The following is a 19,220-nucleotide window of genomic DNA, read 5'->3' on the forward strand; positions in this document are numbered from 1 at the left end:
TTCCCTGTAGCTCCTGATGACAGGCTCAAGTGAGAGCATTCATTTATATATAAAAATATTTGGTCCTAAACTTGATCCTTGCAGTGCCCCACCAATAAGCCTTCCACAAGGAGAAAAACATTTTGTGTATATATATATATATATATATATATATATATATATATATATATATATATATATATATATATATATATATATAAAACCTGTCAGAAAGAATGTGATAGTAAAGTGTTTCAAATCTTACGTTCAGAATTAATAAAATTAAAAGAGAGAGTTTCTTCTACTCAATTTTGATGCCGTGGCTGGAACTAAAACCAGATTAATATTGTTCAACACAAAAATAAAAAATTCTTAGATTAAAACTAGTGTCTCTAAACTCTTATTCCCAGAGGGGAGATTAGAAATTAGCCAGTAGTAGTGGTGTCTGAGGGGTCATTATGACATTTACAAATGCCATTTGTTGAGGGTTAGAATCACTCTGTTTGGGCGCATGCACCACTGAAGTTAGACTTTGATATTGTATGTATGTATTTAGGAATACTATGGCTGCAAGTTCTGAAGCCTTCTTGCATCCTCGATAGTGTGCATTTTGCCGTGACCCAAAGCATATGGCGTCGGTGAGAGTATTTGTCTTTTGGCTCAGTGCTTTTTGCTCAGGGGCAATTTGGTGGGAAACAAACACAGACCTGCACTTGGATTTCCACTACACCAGGGTCCTTTGGATAAAGAGGGCAGAAAAGCAAACGGTAACTTCATGCGAGCCCTTCAGAAAGCGGACCAGCTCAGTACCAACCAAAACATTGGTATAAAATGGTGAAATTGTAGGTCTATTTGTGTTATATCTCACCTTCAAGCTTAGAAATCCTTTCAACTGTACCCATCGCCAAAAGTGAGCTCAGCCTGAGAGTCCCTCCCGAAAATAAAATGATAATATACAAATCTGATTATCATTTAAAATGCCCTTAACCCTTCGCAATAAATATGTATTTGGACGCTTATTCTGTGATTTATCTGGATGGATTTGCCCACTGTCAGGCTTTTAGGTCTATAATAATGTATTACGTTTAAAAATATCCACAGGATGTCACTGGCAGGACTTGAACCTTAAATCAAAGTGCCACAGTTATCATCTAATATCCTTTAAATGTGTACTTTTGCAGCACATTTTTCATATCACTGGGGGACAAACAGAAACAACGTTAGCATTCTCAGTTCTCAAAGGCACCGTGCCATGTTGGTGACGTGACAAGATGAAAGCTATTACACGTGCGGTGTGAGTTTCTAATTAAAAACTTCATCCTGTTACTTCCTTCATGGAGTTGGCCTCCACACTTTGATATCTGACCTGAGGACTGAGTGAGGGAAGCTTCTCACACTGTTATTGCAACATGTGCGTGTGTGTGTGTATGTGCGCGTGTGTCGTCTGGAGAGGGAATTTCATTTTGCAATAAAGCAAACAAGGTTGATAAAGAAGTGAGAGAAAACACAGGAGGAAATCCAGCAGAAAGGAGGACTGGGGATTTTGTAATGAGTTGCACCTGTTTCCTTTAAGCCAGCTCCAGTTTCCCTCTACAAACGCATGCAGATCACCCATCAAAGTCCCTCGTCGCCGCCACTGCTCAATGGGCCCTTTGTTGCCAGTTGTCAAAGAGGCAGCCTGCGAAACTATGTAACACAAGCAGGCCACAATGCTCAGAAACTTACAGTACATGCGAGCCTGTGCAGGCCACAGGCAGCCGAGTGGCAGACACAGAGTCTCCCGTCAGCATGTCGGACACTGGTGTGCCGGCGTGCGGGGAGGTGACCACAGCAGTTGCCTCATCTGTCAACATGCTAAAACAGGCATGCACAAGGGCAACGCGCTGTGTGGTCGGAGACACAGCGACCATATGCGCAGGAAAGATGCTGTAACGTCGGAGACAATATTGCTTATAGCAATAATCCACGAGTCACGTTGGAAATACGCCCTGGATGTACTCCAGTTCTATGAGTACATGCAGAGCCCTTGCAATTGGTTTATCCCTTATAAGGCATCACTTTTGCCCTGGAAGATCTTATATACTCGCTGCCAAACTGGGGGAGGGACTATATGAGCAATCCGCCACTGAGAATCCTCCTTTTTTGAAACTCGGTAGTGGAGAGAAGGCCCTGCTGGGCGAACAGTTAGACATGTTCCTATCCAAATTAAAATATGACCTTTACAAGGACAACAAAGTCCTGAGTTATTGATCAACACTTTTCCCCAGAGCAACCTTTAAAGCCAGAACAGAAAGGAACCAAAATAGTAATACCCCATGTAATGACTCCAAGCAACGGAGTGCTGCAAGTAACTGCTGTTTTGTGGTGATCATGGGAGCAGATTGACTTAGATCATTGTTTTGCATGAAAGGCTGAACCATGGTGTGTGCGTAATCTACAATATAAATGAAAAACCAAGCAGCATAGAACATAGATTGAAACATAAATTGTGTCCTACCTGTTTTGCAGGATAACCAGCACAACTCAGATCTAGGCACCTAAAACAGGATTTTGCTTGGCACCTGGACTTGCACAAGTTTTGCATCAATGAAAAAATGAAGAACTGTTGATGAACTATTTTGAAAGGAGGATGAAAATCCAACACATCCTCAGTCCCATGGCGTAATACATTGACATTGGGAACGTCGCCTTTTGCGTCCTATACTGATGAAAAAGGCAACCTTCAGCACTGCATGTTGATGCATTGGCACCGCAACACGTGAAAAACAGACGTAGGTTGGGGTTAGGTAAGCTATGCGCCATTTTGCCCCGGTTGTGTGCTTTCGACAAATCCATGTCTATGTCTTTTAGTGGACTGTTCAACTGGACTTTTCTGTCCAATGGTGACGTAGAAGGCAGCCTTTAGTGTCGGACAGATGCATTAGGCTTTCAATTGAAGCACATATTCAGCCATGCTGATGTCTATGTAGTGTAGAAAGCTTCCAATCCCCCCGCCACTTGGAATGTTATACAGTGAAGAAAAAAATGTTTCCCTCCATTGAAACACCTATGCGTCAACATGGAAAATAAAAGGTTGTTTGGCGTTAGCATAGGACACATAATCCTTACTTGCAGACATCGACATATAAGACTAAGGGAGTGAGAAAGGGTTGTTCCGGGGAGCAGGGACGGATCATGCAACACGCTGTGCCATCAGCCATTTTGTTTCAAGACTCGCACATAGACACGTAAGCAGCGACTAACGCCAATGGTATATACTGTTACATACGAGTCAAAACCCGGTTTCATCCAACAAATGGACCAGCAAACTGTCCATCAAAGGGCACATGCAGACCCCTTAGACCAGAAGTGGGCAATAAAATTCCCTAAAGGACCACATTAGAAACTGTAACTGTTGTGAGGGATCATCATCAAAAGAAAGTCAGCGATGACTACAGAACACGATGGAAAAATAAAAATACAAAATACATACTTAAGTAACAAGGACAAAATGAACCTAAATGTGAGTAAAGATATAAAGAAGTGTAAGCATAAACCTATTGAAATATTTCATTTCATCTGCATTTAATATTAATATAAATCAACATAATTATGGACTAGTCGTTCCAAATAAAAAGGCAATTTATTTCAAAATATATTTTCAATATTCCTTCAATGTATTTCGAGGAACAAGAAAAACTCAAAAATGGCTAATGAAAAGAAGAACATTTTGGCTTAAAACAAAAATATGCTACATTTAATTCTGAAGTGGTGGTGGCGACTAAAAAAAGAAATAACAAAAAAAGGCAGAAAAATCAGTTATAGTGGTATAGTTTTTGTCTGATGTCAAAAGGGCCACAAAAATGCAGGCAAAGGGTCGCATATGGCCCCCGGGCCACACTTTGCCCAGGTCTGCCTTAGACCCACACTATCTCAAATAGCTAGGACAGACTTTGAGCACCCTGCAACACCATATATAAGTGGCAGATGAATGATCGAGTGAAAGGCCAACATTAAGGCAAGGTGGAGAAGTGCTGCAGTCACAGGTCTGCACCTTGAAGCTCACCCTGGGATTGTGGAAAACAAAGGTCCTTACGTTTTCTGTTAGCTAACATCAGTTACTGTTAGCGACAATTTGAAACGTGCTGCCTGGTCCCTCCTGTCCAAAGGGAAATAATGTCACAGAATATAGTGACACAATCCCAGAAAGCACTGAAGGTTTAAGACGACATAGTGATGGCTGGTGACTAATGGAGACCTGTTGATGCAGCCCTGACACTAGGAGGTGGCGGCAGTGATCCTCAGCACTTCATCCTCACTCTGGTGATATTCATTAGTACAAACTCCTCACCATGAGACGATCATTAAGATCGCTCGGTCTCTCACTTAGCGCGCCTCGGTTGGTGTTTTCTATCATTGAAAGGAACGCTGATAGGTTGACATGTTCACCTCATGGAATGTATCTGACAATGAACGGCGCGGAGGAGACGGGGAGCGACCATTCTGCATTCAGGCGCTAATTAGAAAAATTAGATCTATGAAAGGCAGCGAGTGATCAAGGCCTTCAACCTACGTCTGTGTGGCGCTGTCGCACACAAAGAGGAGCCAACAATGAGCGGCGAGGGAGGACGGGGCGGGGGGAGCGGATAAATAATTTAATCCATTATCTACTCTGCAAAGCTCATCAGCACTGCTACACAATGGCCACGATTGAATTGCTGATTGCATTTCTCTCCTACCCTCCAGGAGAAAATGCCCATGCTCTCAATATGTGCTCTCTGCGAGCGAGCACAACGAGAGAAAAGACGGCGAGGGAGGGAGACAGTGGTGTGAGTAGTGTAGAGTGTCTTCCACCAAGGTCAAACTACAATACAGCAATCTAATGAAGAGCAGCACAGAGTTTCCTGTGCAGGGTCAGGCTCTCCGCTGTAGCAGCGTCCCTGATATTACATCACTGACTGGGACATGAAAATGATGTCCAGAAAGGCTGTCAAATATCCACACTTTTCCGTCCGCTACTGTCTTGCTGGATACACAATTAACCTGCCTGGTGTTGCTTCATGGTGTAACATGGGTCCATCACTGCAGCAAAATTGTCTTGAAGTCTGTCAATAGACTGATGAGCAAAAGGGAGACATTTCCATCCTCGAGTTTTGAACATCTTCAACGATTCACACGAAATACAAAAATTGACTCGCGTTAATAGGCTCGTGGACTGAGAATGCCTTTTGTTTTAGCACCACCTAGAGGTAGAAACTCGACGAGCGTTAGGTTTCAAAATGTGTTACACACATAACACATTTATCATACATGATGTAATATATAAATAAGATGGATAGATAGTTTTGTCCTGTTTTAAATCAACAACTGAGCAAGACTCCCAAACACTGGGTTTTTGATCAGGCATCACAGCCATCCTGAGGTTCTGATAACTATCTTTCACTTGGAAAATAACTGTGTTCACAAGTACAAACCCAAAGATTTTTCAATTTACTTTGTGCCAGACTGAAGGCTGCAGATTCTCACGACACAATGTCTTCGACTGCAGATACAATGCAGACCGGTCAAGGTTTTGTAACAAACCTCCAGAAGGCTCTTCATTTAATCGCTTCAATTTTGACTGAATTCTCACCAGGTTTCAAAGCCTATGCTGAAATCAATTTATCTCCTGCTGGTCCTTGATGTGACCACTGGTCTCATCTCAGATTGTGGTGCCTGGAAATACAGTGGTACCTCGGTTCTCGACCACAATCCGTTCCAGACGGCCGTTCGAGAAGCGATTTGTTTGAAATCTGAATCGAATTTTCCCATTACAATGAATGGAAAAAGAAACAATGCGTTCCAAGCCTTAAAATAGTCTTTTGTAGGAGTGAATGTAGAGTGTCTGCTGCAGGTGCGCTGTTCCTCTATGTGTGTGGCCGCTGCATGTGGGAGGGGTTGCCGAGTGAGTGACGTCTCTCCAGAAGTGAAGAGGTGCCCGGTGTGTGTCCAGCTCTGAATGTGCGCTTCTGTGCAGTTTGGCTGTGACAAAGTCATAAACCAAGTAACGCTCTGTCCCAGACTCGCCTCATCCCTGTCCCAGCTCCAGCCGACAACAGGACATCAAACCCTGGAGTGAGCGCTCCAACCTCGGAGGTGTGGAGAGCGAGTACCTCCCCTGTGACACTGGGTCCAGTGCGGAGACAGGAAAGGTTTTACACCTCAATATGAAGAAAAAACAGTCAGTAAATGTAGCTAACGGGACACGTCTGCATACAGAGGCTGCGTTATACACAATAACAAGGCGCATTGTGGGTCAGCTGATCGGTTTGCGCATGTTAAGTTTTTTCCAGCTTTTTTCGGGGGCGTTCGAGTTCTGGATTTTCGTTCGAAATCAAGCAAAAAAATCTCTTAATTCTTATTCGAACTCCGAATTCCGGGACGTACAAAAACCCAAGTGCCACTGTAACTCAAAACAGAGGAAAGCAAGAGCCCACTATACAGATGTGTAAGACATTTACTGAACAGAAAACTTGTTAAAAAGTCTAATGATACTAAGAGGGAGTGGAATTTTTGGGGGGTGACACAAAAAAAACCTGTGTAGTAAATATCTTGCTATATTTGAATACCATAAGTGAACCTGTCTTTGTTGCAAAAATATATAAATTGAATGGAAAACATAACTTTATGAACAAATCCACAATGCAAATTGCTAGGAAACAGCCTCACGAGTGAAACCTAATGCATTGAAAAAAATAAAAAGCTTCTCATTACCTTCCAGAGCACTACTATACCTAGCAAACACAACGCTCCCCTTCAGCCAAATGCTTGAAGGTGCAGTCCACAGCTCAGCAAGGGGCGGTCAAGCTGCCTTTGCTCTGCTCTGTTTGCTTAATGGGGCAGTAGCCAAGCCACTTCAGGTCACTGCAAATTCTGCGCTGGGTCTCCAGTGATCTACTGAGAAAGCAAGTGAAAGAAACCCAGCTTCATTTCTGCTCACGTTGACGTAATCGGAGGTCATTACGCTGTGCAGTGCTTCAGAAGTAACAGGACCCAACACTGGGGCTGGGATGGCCATGGTGGCACCGGTGATGGCGTTGCCATAGGAAGATCATTACAGGCCGGCCACGGCTCTCCACACGCAGCCATGTGGGCGCTCTATTCACACAACCTGAATGAATTGGAGGGCAGTCATTATGCAAGTGCAGCACAAATTGCCCAAGACCAAGCGGAACTATTTATAGCCGTCCAAGTCCTGAGAGCCGCGTAATGGTGTCATTTGTATTGTTAATGGTAATGCGCTATTAGTTTGTTCCATTTGGCTCTGCACAGGTGCATGAGCGGGGACTGGTGAACCGCTTCAGGCCGCCTCGGCCCACGCTGCTCTGGGGAGTTTAGCGAGACGACTGCGCCCTCTGGCGGCTGCCGTCAGAACAGCACGGCCAAGAGCAGAGCTGCCTCAGCTGTCGGATCAAGTCAAGGTTGGCGAAGAACAGCAGGCTTTTTGTTTGGAAAGTCAAATCACACGTATTGTCTTTTGAAACTTTTAAAGGTTCCAAAACAGCCCGACAACAAAAACCTTTGAAGTATTGTGTTTCTAATTAACCTTCAAGCTCATCAGCCACAATCAATATCGAGTGTGGCCTTATTTCTAATTGAGATGAAGTAATTATCAGACTGTATTCATCTCATTAATGAAACAATGTTCCAATACGCCCGCAGCAAAACTGTTAATTGAGTTCTATTTTCTGAGACGGGCAGGCTCTCCTTGTGTCCACGGCCACAAAGCATCAAATATGGGTTGGTGGGGCCTTTGTGCCGCTCTCTCTCTCCCTCTCTCTATCTCTCTCTCTCTCTCTCTCTCTGTGTGTGTGTGTGGACACATGAACAGGCTGTGGGCCAGTGGAGCGTGTGAGCACTCACTCCCTGCAGACATTTCCCGTCCAGCTACTCTCCCGTCAAAGATGGCTAGCGCTGACTTCAGCCGATCCTCACATGCCCGGCTGTCATTTCACGCTTTCAGGTTATGTATACCCTGTTGAGTGAGATGCAGATGGGTAAGATCTGCAAGTGTGAGTCTGAAGGATTTCCAATGGTTTCAAACCCTTAAAGGGTGAGTAAACCTAAGCAACAACCCGCTAAAACTTGGAATTTAACGGCAAAATAAAACTCAACTTAAAAACACACGTGAGGAATATTAGTATATATGTGTAATCATGAGCTTGCAGCACCTACAGAAGTGCAATATGACTTAAAAGTAAGCAAGTCAAGGGTTTCATTCGAACACCAGCAGGCGATGACACAGACAGAACAATGCAAAAACTTCTGGATCACTTGTGACTTGTGTGTGCGCTTCATTTCACTGGATACCAGGAGATCCATTTCAGGACCCACTCAGGACGCCATTTTTAAAACACACATTTGTGGCTCACTCGATTGTTTCCATCTCTGTTAGTATCACCATCTTCTAAAAGATCAGGATGCCTATACTGCACACTGCACCACAAACAAACCCAGGGCGAAGCAAAAATTCACTGGAGGGATTTCAGTTAAAAGAGACGGTTTATTTTAGTGTGTATTGAACATGGAGATCCGCATCACACCGTGCCACAGACGTGTGAGACACTCTGTCAATGAAAAGCATCAAAATAAAGGCACTGTGTCATTTTCTTCCAGTCTACCCTGCTCTCCAACTTTTATTTTGAATTCATAAATTGTTACAAGATATTATTCTTTATAAACAAAGGACTCCGGGATAACACTGCTCAGTAGAATTTGTGGGACATCCTTTGTCCGTCTTGGTCCCAAACTCAACGTTAAATCATGTTAATGTACTCAAGCACAAGTCTAAAACACAGACCAGTGTTTTTAAGAGACGAAAAGATGAAATGAGCAGAGAAGGAGAGCAAGTATAAAAAGTACCGGTTCTGAATCTGAATGTTGATGCAGAGAGATCACAAATTTCACAAGTATTTATCAGGCTCAATTCAGTGTGGGGTTATTTGTAAAATCATTCTCTCGCTGTTAACAGGTTTAACTGTGCATATGCATTTTTGTTACATTGAAAGTCAACCGTTCTCTGAGGCAAAAACATCTGCATTTACCACATGGTATTAGTGTTACTAGGAAAATAAAAAAAATCTGAGAGCCTCCTGCGTGAGGCAAACCACATTCAACCAACGACTCTTACACTTTGGAAACATGGCCACCTTGTCATCAGGATTTTAAAACTCAACTTCAAATGTAAATTCGGTGTAGATACAATAGATGTCTGTGCGAGCGCTTGTTGCAGCTTTGTGTAACAACAGTTAGAGTTAATAAGAGTAGAACATGGATGACCTGTTGTGCCAGATGCATATGAGAAGAACACAAAGGCGATTATTGATGAGCATTTTCAGATGAAGTTCTGTGCCAACCTAAAGAAACGTTTTATATTCTGCGACAAAGAAAGTCACTGAGAGTTCATGAGAACAAGATCACCCATAGTGTGATCTCAAGAACTGATGGAGTCGCAAGCTGTAGAAAGTTTCCCAAAACAAAGTGGCCACGGATATACACACCAAACTCTAAAGTAGGTGATAAAATTCAGAATACTCTTCAATCCCCATCAACAAACAACAGGGATTTGACAGGACGCGCATTTTTGACTGTGTTACAATCACAGCTGATCCTCCTGACAGTTTCAAGTGTACTCAAGTTTTCTCCACAGCTGCTCCTGGAATAAAAAAGTAGACATTCCCTGTAGAAAACAGCCACACAGTCCCAAAGTGTGGTGCAGCATCATGGTGTTTACAATGAGATCCATGAATGACGACGACGAATCCAGCATTACTTAAGAATTAACACACACCTCCCTGTTGCCCCTGCTGTGGTTTGACTGACCTGCTTCCTGTTTCGTCAGTTCACTTTGGGATAGATCTTCTCGTAGAAGAAGCTCTGAGCCAGCACGTAAAGCTCCCCGTCCTTCTCCCGGACAGCATGGGTTCGCACAAATTGGAATTGTTCCAGCGCAAACTCGTAAAATTCATTCTCAATTTTCCAGATACTGGACTGTTGCAGCTTAGCGATGGTCTCCTTAGTGGGGGGCTTTTTCTCGGTGGTCTTTCTCAGATGAGACTTCTTCCCTAGAGTCAAGTGTAGAATATGAAACAACAGTGTACATGCAAACAACAACAAATATAAACTACAAAAAACCTGCTGGCTTTTATAGAAAAGTATTGTTTCAAAATAAAATGTTGAATGCCGACTTGCGACCAATACCAACATCTTTTTTTATTATAGAAAAATCAATGAGTGAAAAGGAAATAATTGAAACCAACAGTCGGTGATGTGCTGCTAGATCCAATGTCCACCGAGGTAAGCAGAGCCACAACCAGGAAACTCATGAAATTCATGATGCCTGCCTTGGTACCACGACCAGAATTTTTCGGTCATTGAGGATTAAGAAATGCAGCACCTGATCCCAGGATATAAGTTTATAGGGTATACAGGATACAAGTATACAGAACCAGAGATACTTGTCAGACACATCTGCAGCCTGATAGAAACTCAGGACACTTTATTGGAGTTGCCGTGTAATTTTGTCAGTTTGCTCTTTAAATTGTTATTTTATCTACTGCCTCACATCCATGATTCTGAACAGCAAAATACTGCTGCATTCACGGATAGTTTGAAATATTGAAAGTGCATACAGGTGCAGCAAAAATCTGTGTCGGCAGGTCAAGATTTTCAAAACTCTTGACCAAACTTGGCCAGATTTTGATTTCTAATTCATCATAACCAACTTTGTAGACGCCATATGATAACTTCATCCTGCATATTTCCTGAGCCTAGTCAGTGACTCAAACCAAACGTTTACATTAGAATGAACCATCCAAAAAGGTGAGGCTATATTATATTGAAATGAACATCCAATGGCGGAGAGCCTGCAATGGGTTACCTGTCTTGTAGAGCTCAGAGGCGCCCTTGAAGAATCGTGGAAGTGCTGCCTCCAGGATCATGATGAAGTCCTCCAGCTCCTCCGTCACTCCCACAAGCAGGTACTCGTTCACCAAGTTGTACTTGGCCTGCTCCAGTGCCCAACGGCTGCCCACGTTCCTGCAACATCCCATGTTTTATAAACCTTTAACAACGTTCTGCAGCGAAGCAATACTGCCTTCAAGTTAACATTGGCAAGGTCGGATTATTGGTCTTCTATTCTGGGAAGACTTTTTGACCCCAATTGTTCTGTAATGTGAACACCAACAGTTTACAAACCAGCCGCGTCTCTTTCATCACAAAACGTGTGTCATTGAGAAGAGCTCAACTTAATGCAACTGAGTTTCAGGAACCATACCAGCACTCGGAGTGGTGTCCGCAGAAGAAGGGGATCTGCAGCCAGAGCTTCTCCGGAGCGCAGTCAGAGCCACCTGACGACACGCACTCATCAAAGGTCTACAGGAAAAATGAAGAAACAAGTTGCATGACTCCCCTTTAGAAAAGGCTTTGAGATGCCAAAACCATGAATGCAATAAAGACCTTTTTGTCTCCTTGTTTTCTTCTTCGCAGCCCAGGCCTGTAGTCATCTCCGAATCGTAAGAAGTAGTAGTAAGATACGAGCCGCTCAATGGGATCTCGAACCACGTTTATGTACATTGGTTTACCTTTGACCCCATACCTAAAGAAATGGAAGATGTTCCATATCAATCTGGGAGAAACCAAAGCACTGGAATGCCAAACTAACAATGACTTTGAGTTCAGTTTGTACACTTCTGACAACATTATTCAATATTACATGCACAATACCCACAAGAAACTATGATGTCCCTGAATGCACCAGTGGGTGTGCAAACAAAGAATGAAGAAGGATGGAGACGACATGTAATTGAGGATTGTTGACTGCAGTTCATGGCGAGTGCATTTGGTGCCTGAAAACCTGGACCATGAATTTTTCTACAGTTGCTATAGTGTTGAAACTAGCACCCTCAGCCCTATGCAACAGGTGCTACCTGTTTCCACTGGTGAAGCCAGGAGCAAAGATGGATCTCAGGCTACATCCACAATGAGCCACACACTTTCTGCATCGGTTTCAAAATATTTCTCCGTAAAATTGAAGCCATTCTTGACATCCACAATGAAAACAATTCAAAACGCTGTAGTACTGTATATATATGCCAGAGATTTTGGGGCGCTGTTTCACGTTCAAAAGATGGTGCAGGAGGAGTGCCATGCCGTAGTTTGCCATTTTTGTTATTCTGAAGTGACTGCTGACACCTTCCGGAGGGCAGTAAAAGAGGAGGATCCACTGTCCACACGGAGAAGTCCAACTTTCAATATTTCTGCCTTAGTCTTAGACTGAAGTTGCCACTGACAGCCATAGATGGTTCTCCCATCAAAAGCTCAACTACAAAATAAAAAATAGATATGTGTGACCAAAAAACTTGACATTGAAATGATAGATTTAAGAGAAATATTTAAAACCAAGCCTTTAGGGCCCAAACTAGCTTCAAGTTCTTCAAGCTGTGAGAATCAGCTTTTTGATCAGGACCCGAGCTAAAAGTGCAAGTGAACATTGCGTCCCTGACTGAAGAGCCCTTCAGGATAATTAACTGTGATCACTTAAATGATAGCGTCAGTAGAGATAAGGGCAACAATGCCATTAATCAACACTAAAGCCCACATTATAAATCAATAGATGGCATCCTGTTATCTGCTCTGCTGTTTGGAACTAATCTGGACATTAATGGTACAGCAGGAAATGAAGGGCCTTACTTGGCAAAGTCTAGATAAGCCACATGACCGTGATAGAACCCGGGTTTCATGGCTGTCCAGGAGGTGACGTTCCTCACAAAGCGTACCTGCAGACACATATTGAAAAAACATCACTTATTTCCACATTAGTTATCATAAGGACTCGTAATAAAGGGATGCTTTACAGTTAACTCTTGCCTACTTTACTTCAACGGGGCTAAAATTCCCAGAGAGAAACTTTGAATTTGCAATTGATTTTGTGTATTCTCACCTGGTCTTGTAAGGACATGACAGGGTTATTTTTGGTTGTGTTGATGTGCAGGACATGGAATCGATTCTTCCCGCAGAGGTCGTAGGCGATGTTAGTAAAAGATGTGCTTGCCGTCTTGGGCACTCTGTTGTAAATGATGACCATGTCGTCATTTTCAGACAGTGCGGCCATTTCCTGACCCACTTCTTCGTAGTGACGCTGTTCTACTTCTGCCAACTCGTGTCTGGCTATGGTCCGTTCTGCAACAAAGACAATGACCAGGAGGGTTGGTGAAGAGTTTGAGGGCATTGTTCTCTCACTCACTAGGTGAATACATTAATATACGACTATAAAGAGATATGGTGGACTAGCTGTGGCAATGGCGGAAAACAGGAAAAAATGTATAAGTCACAGTATGCCACGTCTTTCGCCAGCAGCCATAAATGGGAAAATAATATTTCAAATGGAGGTGAATGTAACTAAAATGCAAGAAAAAAATCTTGATGGAACCTGGATTACAGTACACAGTAGATGGCATTTTTTATGTTGATTAAAAATAATGCAGGAAGTCACTGCATTTGAGGTCCCCGGGAAAGAAAGTATTTTCCACAGTGAAAGTCCAACCAGCAATATAAGTTTTCTACAGAACACCTTTTGTAAATTATCGTGTGTGAGTACATGTGGATCCCCCTTTTGTAGCCAAGTTTAAAGTAAATGTTGCATGTTATTTTTTTTCAGCTGACAACAACATGCCACATGTATAACAGAACAAAAGAAACAATTGTAATTTCAACTAGATATAACTTTAAACAGTAGCCAGGCAAAGTTTGGGGGTTGGCCCTGTTTATATAGTCTACCAACCTTACGATATTCGACCGGCGCAGACGTCTGTCCTGCACACTCTGGTAAGTACTTAAATACAATAACCTCAAACCGTCCATTGACATTGAATGCATGGAGCACAACCACTATCATCATACATTATCTAAACATTGAAAAGGAGAAGACTAAAGAGCAGTTATTATTTCTCCCCCTAATTTTAGTGCTGCAGTTCTCATACATGTCTGTACAGTTGGTTTCCTCCTGCTCTCCTCGAGAATAGTTACAATAGTCTTGTGTGAAGGTTTGTGTAGCACATTCTATTCAAAAAAACTTGATGTTCGTACTCACTGCGTTGCACATTCTTACTCCACTTATTGTCTTATCAGTCTGAGTATGGTTCCAGTATATGGCTGGTAAAAGTTCCCGCTTCCTTCTTCCTCGACATCAGGGGTTAGAGTAAACGTCAAAATAACTGGGTCATTATAATTGGGCGCAAGTTTGGTTTAGGCCCTGGTTGAAGTTAGCCATTTGTTTCGGATGGTTAGAGAGCCTGGGGAGAGCGTTATGGCAATGAGAAACTCCACAAAGATAGAAATACAAGCATGGGTGTGTGTGCATGTGCGTGCGGTTAAGCCCTAGAGAGGTTCAATTTTAGGGAAAACACTTGGGCCGAATTTGAGGATAAGGGCTTCAAAATAACTGTATAATCATTATAATTAGGTTAAGCTTGGTTCAGAGTCCTGGTTAAGGTAAGTCCTTTGAAAATTTGTGTTGATTGCAAACAACACATGGTTCACCTCTCAGATATCAATGTACACAGACAGTATGAACAATATGGGCCCCAGCACTGAGCACTTTATCTTATATAATAAAACAAAACACTAAGACCAGTTACAAAATTGAAAGAATTTTCATTGTGTAGCGAAGGATCTTAATAAATTTCTAAGTAGAGCCTCAAAATGTGAAAAAAGAACAAACTGGAGCAAAAGACCAAAAAATTTGAGCAGGCAGTTTTCATTGAAAGCTACAGATTAACTGGAATAGTCTGTTCTGCCACAAAACACCACAAAAAGGAATTTAAAAAGGTATTCAATAATGAGTAGCAGCGCCATTCTTGCTAATTACTGCAATTTTGTAGCGTTGAAGGAGACTAGGCCTTTGAAGATATTTTTAGCATTGAAGCCCTTGGAAGTTCTACATCTTGACAGACAGGCAAATGGACCCTGAGGTTTTTTTTTTCTTGTCTACCACATTTTTGTTCCTGAGTCTGAGGATCATTTAAGAAAATGAACGTCATGCTGCGTCCAACATTAGCAGCAATGGTATGTCGTGAGAGGCCTTGCTGATGCAGCTCAACAACAGACCACATTCAAAGACATCCAGCGTGTGATTACTTGACGGAAAATGGCATGGAATCAATGGAATTTTTTGTATCTCATCCCAAAACCCTCACGCTTTCCTATCAGTGAATTACGCATTTTTAAAAAAAATTTTTTTTGGACCACCTGAAACATCGTAAGAGTCAAAATATCATAAGAAAATTAAATATTGAGTTATATGCAGTGGATCAATCAAGAGGTTAAGAGATATAACAGTTAAAAACAGTTGTATAACATGTCAAGTAATGTTTCAAATCTCAATTAATCTGTAATGTATCAGGGGAAATGAAATAAACATTCACTCAATCATGGACTCATGGATCCACAAATATTCCTGTCGTTGGTCTGCAATAACACAAGGTTTATTTGTTACCTTCTTTGCAGAGGAGGATGACCTTTGTACCATTCCATCACATCAGGAAAAGGTATTGTTTGCATTTCGAGATAGCACATGTTTGCAAATGGTCGCAGGTGCAAGTTTGTCCCCAAAATACTCATGTCAACTCTGTCGACAGATGTCTTGCTTGTTATTCTCTACCACATCCAGAATATCCTCCTCAACTACTTCACTCTCATACATGGATTTGCTATATCTCCCACTAATATTTTCCAAATGACCATTAATTGTGACTGTACTTGATGGGGTTCTTCCACAATTACCTTTCATTTATTATTGGGTTAGGGTAAGGGTTAGGTTATTTGTGATCCTGTAATCTGAATGTAAACTATTCGCCATCATAGCTTTTCGACTATTCGACATATCGACTTAAAGACACATGCAATGTATAAACATCAAAGGCACAACGCCCCAACAATTTCTTGTCCCGTCATTTACAGCAATACAATGCCATGCAATTCTTCAGCTTAAATATCGAACGCGCAGGTCAGCAGCGGAACTTTAGTTATTAATATCAATGTTCCAAGACATAACTGTCAACTGCTTTATAAACACGCTGTTAATAATAATGTGCGCCAAGGACGTTGTGCTTGTGATGTTGCTTTTTCTGTCAGTGTTTAAAATAACAAGGGACAAATAATTCAATTTTTGGAGTGATTCAGATCACCATCTAGTCCCAGGAATTTTATGAAGGATTCTATAACATTGGTAGTTGGGACCATTTTCCGCATTTGCGCCAGATTGACATTTGGATCCAGGATTTGTTGTTTATTTTTTTATTTTCTTGAAGGATGCTTTGTTATTGCAAGATTACGTTGGGGTGGACTGAAGTGGCTTGGTAGAGGTTTGCACTCGTTTTTTGTTTTTTCTTCTGAAATTTGACCATGTCAACATGTCCATTACTGCCACACCATCTGTCTAATGTTCTATGAGCCCTTTGAAGTAAAGGCTCAGGTTAGCTGAGGTTGTGATGATTTCAAACATCACAGATCACCATGGAAACAAAGGTTTCAAAATGACTCACCAAGTTTGGCTCTAGATTCCTCCAACTTTTGGATCTGGTTCTCGATAAGTATCATGGCAACACCAAAAGCCATGACTGCCAGTAGTTGGAACTTCGGCGGCATCATCATCCTTAACAGACCCATTAAACAAGATGAACCATAACGTGGATACAGTTAACCAGCGAAGGTCGGGTCCACTGGTACCGCCAAGCCGCAGACGCACCTCAGCTAAAATGAAACACAGTCGCAGTGATATATAACTGTTTCGCTTGGTCGGAGAGTCTTTTGGTTTTACATGTCGCAGAAGTTAATGTTTGTAGCTTCTCTGCTAACTCACATCAGGAAGCAACGTGAAACGTGTGTTTAGCACATACATTAAAATGTCACAAAAAACGCTTCTGCTTTGTCAGCCTGCTATTATCGAACAAATATCTAATGCACGACGAGAAAGTAGGAGCAGTTCGCGCATAAGCTGCTACATAAACATTAGCTACCGCAGCTAGTGGCAGCGACTAGAATGATGTCATTTCCGCATTCTTGCTCGATGCCGCTGATGGTGTTAAAGACGCTGAGCGTCACTCAGTGGACACAGTTGGAAGTCATCTCCTTCTGTCTGTGTCTAGTTTCTAATCGCCCCGAACTATAAAAGACGTAAATGCATTGAGAAAAAGAGAGAAGACACATAAGCACTAAGTCGCAAAAACATATTGAAAATAATATATTTGCCAACCACTAGATGGCAATGCAGGATAGGACAAACTTGTAGAAGTTGGTCGCATAGCATTAATCGGATTTGGCTCTTGTTTCAAAACGTTGTAGCAGTAGCTGAAAAATGTATACAGACTGCTTTCGAAACAGACAATGTAAATGCATTTATTCGTTGTATAATCGAATAATTTTTTTCATTGTTTTCAGACATAACATGATCTGAGATTAATCTCGCATATATATATATATATATATATATATATATATATATATATATATATATATATATATATATATATATATATATATATATATATATATATAAAACCTTCATGGCCCGCAGTAATGGCAGCTGCAAACACTCCCAGTGTAGAGACTGCACGGCCCTTGTCCAAAAGTTCCTGCAGGAATCCCAGAACCCCAGACAAGGGACAAGAGACTGCAACCAGATCCTTTCCTCTGCACCAGGCGTCGAACACCCGCCACATATATATATATATATATATATATATATATATATATATATATATATATATATATATATATATATATATATATATATATATATATATATATATATATATATATATATATATATATATATATTCCTCAAACAATAAACTGTCTTCATTTCATGAAATCATATTTTAGACACTTCTCAGACATTGCCACATAGGTTTTGATATCGATCTGAGGGATAGATGTCTTATAATAACCAGTAAACAAATGTCATCACTGTCTTTTTCTGAATGATAGTGAGGTCTATGGATTATAGAAGTTCAGTGGTAAATCCCACTGACCAAAAATGGTCCCCTGACTATGTAATCGGGTAAAATGCAGCAATGATATGGAAGATTGAATTAATGCATTATTTATTATGAGCCACAAAATTAGATTAGATTAGATTAGATTAGATTAGATTAGATCAGACGTTATTACTTTATTAGTCCCACAGTGGGGAAATTCAACATGTGACAGCAGCCAATGTCAACAAAGACACATATCAAAGACATGAAAGATACACAGCAAACATCAAAGATATCACAACTACAAAAAGTATCAGCAAAACAAAAAGTAATAAATACCCATAATATATAAACAAATATCATGACAAAATAAATAATATAACTAGTAATAAAGTTATAGTAGCAAATCAGTAAATATAAGTAAATTATAGTACGTAGGCAAGTGCAAATTATATAAATAAAACATTCTATTAATAGACGCACACCACCCTGTCACAGAGCAAATCATAATGCACTGAAACAGTTGAAGCATTAATAATAATTATGAGATGGACTTGCGACGAGAGCACAGTGTCTACTTTGTGCACAAGGGAGGACCCACTAGTTGTCACACCACGTATTGGGCCTCACCTGCAAAATATAAAATCCTTTGCAATACCAAAATGATAAACTAACTCTGAACCAAGACAATATTACCTCTTTGTCTCTGAAGCCATGTTATAAAATTACCGATGGAGACTCACACAGCCTGATGCATCACCTTTCTATGTTTCTTTGTTTGAATGGCAAACAATATTCAAACCAACAAACTCTTTGCTGAGAGGCTACAGCACTTATAACCTTGATTTCTATAGAAATCACTCAGTATTCTAAAGCCAAAAAACTCCTCGGGTTAAGCTGTGAAATGTACTTTATGACAATTAATAACTTGAATATGAATGGCCTTTGACCCACATGTCAGGCTGGGCTGCTGCCCTCAGATATCAGACCTGTATTATTCCAGACTTAAGCCTGTAAAACCTTTCACTCCACATGTTCTCCCGCTACATTCAGCTGGGAAGTGTGGAAATGTGTTTTACAATGTCTGACATTCTGGTTAAGCTTGTGCTTGCTCAGCTGAGCTTTAGATATTTCATCATATTTCCATTTGATTTCAGAGACACCAACCTTCATTTCTGCTCTGCGCTGCATTTTTACACAGTAGGGGAGGCAGCAAATCTCCCCTAAACCCTCCCATTTATTTCAAAT

General features: G+C 41.3%; 1 protein-coding gene across 2 annotated transcripts; it reads right to left on the reverse strand.

Moving 5' to 3' along the window:
- Positions 1-213: 213 nt before the first annotated feature.
- On the reverse strand, positions 214-17,052 carry hs2st1b (heparan sulfate 2-O-sulfotransferase 1b). Of its 2 annotated transcripts, none has more exons than XM_053847054.1 (8): positions 16,539-17,052; positions 14,087-14,288; positions 12,938-13,176; positions 12,688-12,773; positions 11,455-11,593; positions 11,273-11,370; positions 10,877-11,034; positions 214-10,061 (listed from the first exon to the last, which is right to left on the reverse strand). In XM_053847054.1, the coding sequence occupies exons 3-8, from the start codon at positions 13,106-13,108 to the stop codon at positions 9,835-9,837; spliced, it is 879 nt and encodes a 292-aa protein (XP_053703029.1). In that variant the 5' UTR covers positions 13,109-13,176; positions 14,087-14,288; positions 16,539-17,052; the 3' UTR covers positions 214-9,834. The 2 variants fall into 2 exon arrangements, with proteins under 2 accessions (XP_053703029.1, XP_053703020.1); XM_053847045.1 differs by lacking the exon at positions 14,087-14,288 and having other exon boundaries at positions 16,539-16,746; positions 16,856-17,051.
- Between the last annotated feature and the right edge of the window lie 2,168 nt (positions 17,053-19,220).

The sequence above is a fragment of the Synchiropus splendidus genome, chromosome 1 (genome assembly GCF_027744825.2).
Source record: "Synchiropus splendidus isolate RoL2022-P1 chromosome 1, RoL_Sspl_1.0, whole genome shotgun sequence".
NCBI lineage: Eukaryota > Metazoa > Chordata > Actinopteri > Syngnathiformes > Callionymidae > Synchiropus > Synchiropus splendidus.

Excerpts from the sequence above, each read along its gene's own strand:
- hs2st1b (XM_053847045.1), bottom strand. The coding sequence starts at position 16,662 with ATGGGTCTGTTAAGGATGATGATGCCGCCGAAGTTCCAACTACTGGCA. Across the intron at positions 13,177-16,538 it reads GGAATCTAGAGCCAAACTTG|AACGGACCATAGCCAGACAC; the intron begins GTGAGTCATTTT and ends TCTTTGTTGCAG. Across the intron at positions 11,594-12,687 it reads GCTTATCTAGACTTTGCCAA|GTATGGGGTCAAAGGTAAAC; the intron begins GTAAGGCCCTTC and ends CCATTTCTTTAG.